The 6,000-nt window shown below is 44.2% G+C and overlaps 1 protein-coding gene across 1 annotated transcript in view; it reads right to left on the bottom strand.

The window, feature by feature from the left end:
* The window catches only part of cacna1ia (calcium voltage-gated channel subunit alpha1 Ia), a gene marked incomplete at both ends in the record, with an annotated part of 282,782 nt that overhangs the window by 195,587 nt on the left and 81,195 nt on the right, over positions 1-6,000 (bottom strand). The window contains one exon of the mRNA XM_080723189.1: positions 430-563. Coding sequence (XP_080579315.1) covers positions 430-563 — 134 coding nt within the window. The remainder of the gene's footprint in view (positions 1-429; positions 564-6,000) is intronic.

Genomic DNA, 6,000 nt, shown 5'->3' with positions numbered 1-6,000 from the left:
CCCACACCCACTCACCAGCCTGCTGACATAGCATCAAAACCCAACAGAGCATGTCTACAGTATATATACACTCCTACACTGGCTCCCTCCCAGCTACCATTGCCTGCCTGAGGGACAGAAAAAAAAAGTCTTTCTAGCAGCCCCTGTATTAGTGCTTGGCCTCACCACAACTTAATTGGCCAATGTGGCGCTAGAGGAAAAGCCATGGGGTCAACAAAACCAGTAGGGTTTAGTGGTCTGAGGATATGTGTTCAATCTGGGGAAAATCTGTCTCAATCCAGCCACTAGATTTAGAGATATATTGTTTGGGATTAAATGAACAACAAATCAACCCGACGGGGCTAAAAAAAAGTAAAATGCAAGATCAAAAGACAATGGTATTTTTAGATGTAGACCTTGAAAGTGATACTTGATCTTATTGTCTCTTACCCGGTCATGACGATGAAGAAATCCAGCCTGTTCCAGGTGTCTCCCAGGTAGCAACGACGCCCAAAGATCCCCAGGGCCACCATCTTCACCACCATCTCCAGAGCAAAGAAGATGTAGATGAACGCATCAAACATCTGGGAAAGAGAGAGAGAGAGAGAGAGAGAGAGAGAGAGAGAGAGAGAGAGAGAGAGAGAGAGAGAGAAAGACAGAAGACAGAAAAAGAGACAGACAGAGATTAATGTTTACATTAAAGTAAGACATTGTACATATTCATTGGTGTCATGTGCACAAAGTAAAATCCTAAGTGTTAAGCAGTAAGCACTTACAACCTACACTTCACTGACCAGCCGGGTCCCCCTCCAGGACTCCCTTTTCCTTTCTACGCCATGTCTTTTCACTGAAAGCAAACCATCTACGAGCAAACTAAGTGAGTATATGAACCAAATGGACCCTGCTTGGTTCACTTTCAGAGTGAAATGAGCCGTGAGGATGTTACTGCAGGTATTATTCATGAGACCAAACATCTCCACACCTTGACAAAGTCTCTTCATTTATCTGAATGTTGTTTCCAATCTCCCGGTAGCCTTCGAGACACTGGTTATCTGTCTATTCTGACAGGCCGGCTGCCTGGCTTAAAACGTACAAATGAGGGTTGAGTTCCCCGGCCCCCGTCAGCTGATTGGCAGGTCGGCTCTTCAGGAAGAAGATGAATGGGAGCGATTTGGCTTGATAGAAACACTGAAACTGAAAGACAGCACTGAGACAGATGTGCATGTGTGCGTGTTTGTGTTTGTGTTTGTTCGTGTGTGTGTTTATCAAAGCGCGATGGGCAGTTATTTATACTAAGGACAATTAGTAAAAGGCTAATCATGAATCATGTTAATGGTTCCCATGAATGCAGTGCCATCTGTCTTCTGTCTGACGTCATTATTGTTGTGCTGCTGCTGCTGCGAGTAGCTGATGGAACGATATGGACACCTGTGTGTACTGCACAGTCAAATCATCAGTGTCAATTTAACTCAGAGAGAGTACATCTGGGTCCACTCTTAAATGAGACACTGAGGACTGTGTGTGCATGTGTGTCCTGGGCATGACCTTGTAACCAGGGACGTGCTGGCCATTGGGAAAAGCGGGACTACTCCCGAACGGCCGGTTCATTCCCGGCCGGTCCAGGCCGGCCATTAGGAAAAAAATAAAAATAAAATGTCAGCCTTCGTTCCATTTTGGGGGCTGGGCGGCCAACAAAATAAATCGTCACTGTCAGGCAGAAACCTCGTATCCGCAACTTTCAAATTTGTACATTATTTCGCAAAGCAAAGCCCTGCTTCATCATACAAGGCCGTTGCACAAAAGTAGTGAAAACAGCAGATCTACAAGAACACAACGCCTCAAGGCGTTGTGTGCTTGTAGATCGGCTGTTTTCACTATAAATCATTTTTAAAATGATAAATACTAAACAAACGGTTTTGGACATACAAGGTTTCCACCTGACAACGACGAAATATAACTCATGTATTTGTCCCACTGGCTTGTCACTTTGTCACAAATCTTTGAGTAGCAGCAGCGCTATAGAGAGAGATCTCTCTATAGCGTGCAATGAGGGCCTCTCCAACTCTTTTTCCCGGGCTGAATCAGGGGCCCAGCATGTCCACCGTTCATGTAGTAGGCGTAGTTGCAGATTTAAAATGCATTCAACCACTTCTGGGGACTGTGTGCTTCATGGGAGCGTGCCGATATTGCGACATAGCATCTGTTCGACGGAATGTTAACTTCTATGCATAAAACTAACACAAACACTAACCCTAACCTCAGTAACCGTGACACGGGTGAGTAGCTAACCTGCCTACACTGGTTGTCGAAGGAATGACACATCGAAAGAGCGAGATTTCCCCATGCTTCATTGCAATCGCAAGCTTGCATACAAGAAGGCGCTGCTCACCGATGGAGTATACAGATGCTGCATGGCGGCCTGCATGGCGGTTTGTGGGAGCAGCTACGGAGAGCGATTTGATGCTGGGCAGCAGTGTGGGAGTGGACTGGGAACTTTGTTTCCTCTGGTGGTCCAACCTGGGACAAGACATGTCCACAGGCTGGATGTTGGGTTGAGTGGGTTTCGACAACTTGGGATGCAAAGAAACGAAGCAGGAGGTCTGGCAGAGTGTTGTGCTGTCTCTGCTATGATTGTCAGCCGCCATGTGGAGACACTGCTGCTTGTGCCCATGGAGGGCTGGGTGACATGACATGCTTGTTGCATTGACTTTGTGTTTGTAACTTTGCTGCATCGTAATATGTGTCCTTGTATACATTTCCTTTTGGACATAAATAAAATGTGACAGAGAGAGAGAGATGATGTCCCCACGAGGACAAAACAATGAGCAGAAAGCACTAAGCAGTTAATCTAACTCCATGACTCCCAATAAGCTGTGGTACAGTTAGAGCTTACTTTAGGTTTAGAATTAAAAAGTAACTTTTTCAATTAACAAAAGTACTTTTTGATATAATTTTTCACTGGTATATTTTTCACTATGACTTAAGGCATAGCGGAGAGAGTTAAGGTTATATTATGGGTTGGGGGAATTAATATAACCAACCGAAATAAGGAAGGCCTAACAAATATGGTAATGTATTACCAAGATGCAGATTGTGTGTGTGTGTGTGTGTGTGTGTGTGTGTGTGTGTGTGTGTGTGCGTGCGTGCGTGCGTGCGTGCGTGCGTGCGTGCGTGCATGCGTGCGTGCGTGCGTGCGTGCGTGTGTGTAGTGCACGTGTGTGTGTGTGTGTGTGTGTGTGTGTGTGTGTGTGTGTGTGTGTGTGTGTGTGTGTGTGTGTGTGTGTGTGTGTGTGTGTGTGTGTGTGTGTGTGTAGTGCACGTGTGCATGCATTTGTAGCAGAGAACATACTGTGCAAACCTCCCACGCGGCGAGATGGAACAACGCACCGCACCAAGAGAAGGATGCGAATGAGAGCCTTATGAAGAGAAGGAGCAGGAACAAAGGAACTCACGGTAATTAAGGACAAATGTAAGACTAAGCACAGATGAAGGCAGAGACGAGGAGAGAGTGAGGGGGAGGAGGAGAGCGAGAGAGCAAGAGAGAGACAAGGTGACAGACAGAGAGAGAGGAAAGTTACTGAATTAACCACACAGTGTGTTTGCTATACGTCATGCTGGTGTCCGCCCCGACACGGTGCTCGCACAGGAAGTGTGTTCTTTCCTCCCCTATAGGACACCCTGGCCAACACTTCAAGCAGATTGGACTCTACTCCCTCCTGGTTCCCAAGCTGTGGAACGACCCCTCTCACAACCCCAAGACTCTAGCACTCCTCATTCCTTGTATCACTCCTTGTCGCCTTTAGAATAGACTGTAGAATATTGATGACATCAGGGATCTCCATATATGGACAAAAAAGGGACAAGGAAGGACTGACACAGAGATCTCTATATATGGCCATTAATTTATTAGGGAATTTATTTTCCCTCATTGACTTGAATGGGGAAAATTCAAAAGGTAAGACGGAATTCATTTGCAAGTGTGACTCGCGTCACGGCAACCACAACTTGTAATTTCCAATTGCATCTTTCTTGTTCACATGTTATTTATATTATTACTGTTATCAGTGTTTGCTTGACCAGACAATGCTAGGAATCTTATTCAGGTAGCATGTTTAGACAGATTGATGTTTACCTGGTATCCTACTTTCTTGAAGCACTATACACTATACACTACAGTATACTGTACACTGTTTTTCTTTGCACTCTACTTTATGTGCGTTGGCTTGCGCCAATTGCTCTGATCTCGCTTAAGTCACTCTGGATAACAGAATATCATTGCTGTCGGGTGGAAACCTCGTCTGTCCAAAACGGTTACCTTTCAGGAAATGGAGCAGAGCATTTAACTCTCCTACTGCCAGATTATTTATTTATTTATTGGGTCTGGTGCCATCAAAAAGCGGCTTACCTTTGCGACGTTATAGTAGATAGATAGACATTTATTTATTTTATTTTATTTTTTATTTTTTTATTGTGCAATAGTGCACTTTGGTCTGCCAGGCAGCAGAGGGCGGCGTCATGCGAGAATGAATGTGAATTTGCCTGTTATGTGTTGCCGTGCATTCAGACCAGTCACTGGCCACAGAGCCTCACAGCCAGAGAAATCAACAAGGAAGTGAATTGGTCTCCGTTGATGTTAACGCATAATGGATTTTTTACACCATCACCGCGGAAAATGTGTTTACAGTACACGGCGGCGCGACCCCTCATCAGCTTAAGGACATCAACAAGGTAAACGAACGAACGCGAACGAGCGCCGTATTGGCGCGGAGGTCTCTTGAGAATTGGGGCGAACAGGAACGTCCAAAGCAGTATAAGAGTTAATGACGTAAAACGTACAAACTTTCAAAAAGAGATGTACGAGGATGCCGCCCCGACAGGGACGATATCGTCATTGTCAGGCAGAAACCTTGCATCTCCAAGTTTCAAATGTGTATGTTTTTTTTTTCGTAAAGTAAAGCCCTGCTTCATCATACAAGACTGTCGCACAAAACTAGTGAAAATGGCTGATCTACAAGCACACATCGCCTAGCGATGTGAGGCGCTGTGTGCTTGTAGATCGGCTATTTTCACTAGATATCATTTTTAAAATGATAAATACAAAACAAACGGTTTCCAGCCGACAAAGTAAAAGTAAAGCACTGCTTCTTCATACAAGGCCATTGCACAAAAGTAGTGAAAACAGCTGATCTACAAGCACACAACGCCTCGCGGTGCGAGGCGTTGTGTGCTTGTAGATCGGCTGTTTTCACTAGTTTAAATCATTTTAAAAATTATAAATACAAAACAAACGGTTTTGGACATACTTAAGGTTTCCAGCCGACAACGACGATATGCTAAATGCCTCCATTGTAATTGTAAATTGCCTTCAGATCTCTAGCTAAAGCTGCACGTAATAGTTTGGGGATAAAATGCTGTTTTGCAGCAGCCGTTCTGTGACTGTGCACTCCATCCCTCATTACAGATTCCTCCTACACGCACAGGTCCAATCCGCTGCCTCTCGACACCACAGCTTCTAGGGTCTTGGTATTCAACGAAGCAGGGCAGGCAGAGAGCACGTCTGCCTGTTTAATAACCTAGACGCTAGGTCGCAGGTCATCAATTAAGTCTGTTATTTATCGCTTTAAAGTCTACTCAGTAGACCAAACAAACAACGACAGACTCAATGAATGTCAATTTCAAATTGTGTATTCATGGAAAGGGTGACGCTATCAGAATAGGAAAAATAGCATAGCATATTTTTTCATTTTTCCCCTAGCCTACAGTATGACTGTAATTTATCATAAACGCAAAGCTTAGGCAATCTTCTTCATCAGATTGAAGACAAAAGATTAAAAAAAATAAAAGTATTTTTTTAGGGAGGATGTTTTTTGTCCCACATGAAGTATATGACCTCTTCATGACTTCAACCTGACTAACACTTTCACATGATTCTTATTATAATTATTATGCAGATTTACTCAACTCACATCGTTAATAATGATGAATATTTCAGCATCGCTTTCATGTAACCGTCTGAAGAGG

Source organism: Nannobrachium achirus, assembly GCF_963921795.1.
Source record: "Nannobrachium achirus genome assembly, chromosome: 4".
In the NCBI taxonomy this organism is placed as follows: Eukaryota; Metazoa; Chordata; class Actinopteri; order Myctophiformes; family Myctophidae; genus Nannobrachium; species Nannobrachium achirus.
Note: the sequence above shows the minus strand (reverse complement) of the source record. Positions and strands in the feature narration are given on the sequence as shown.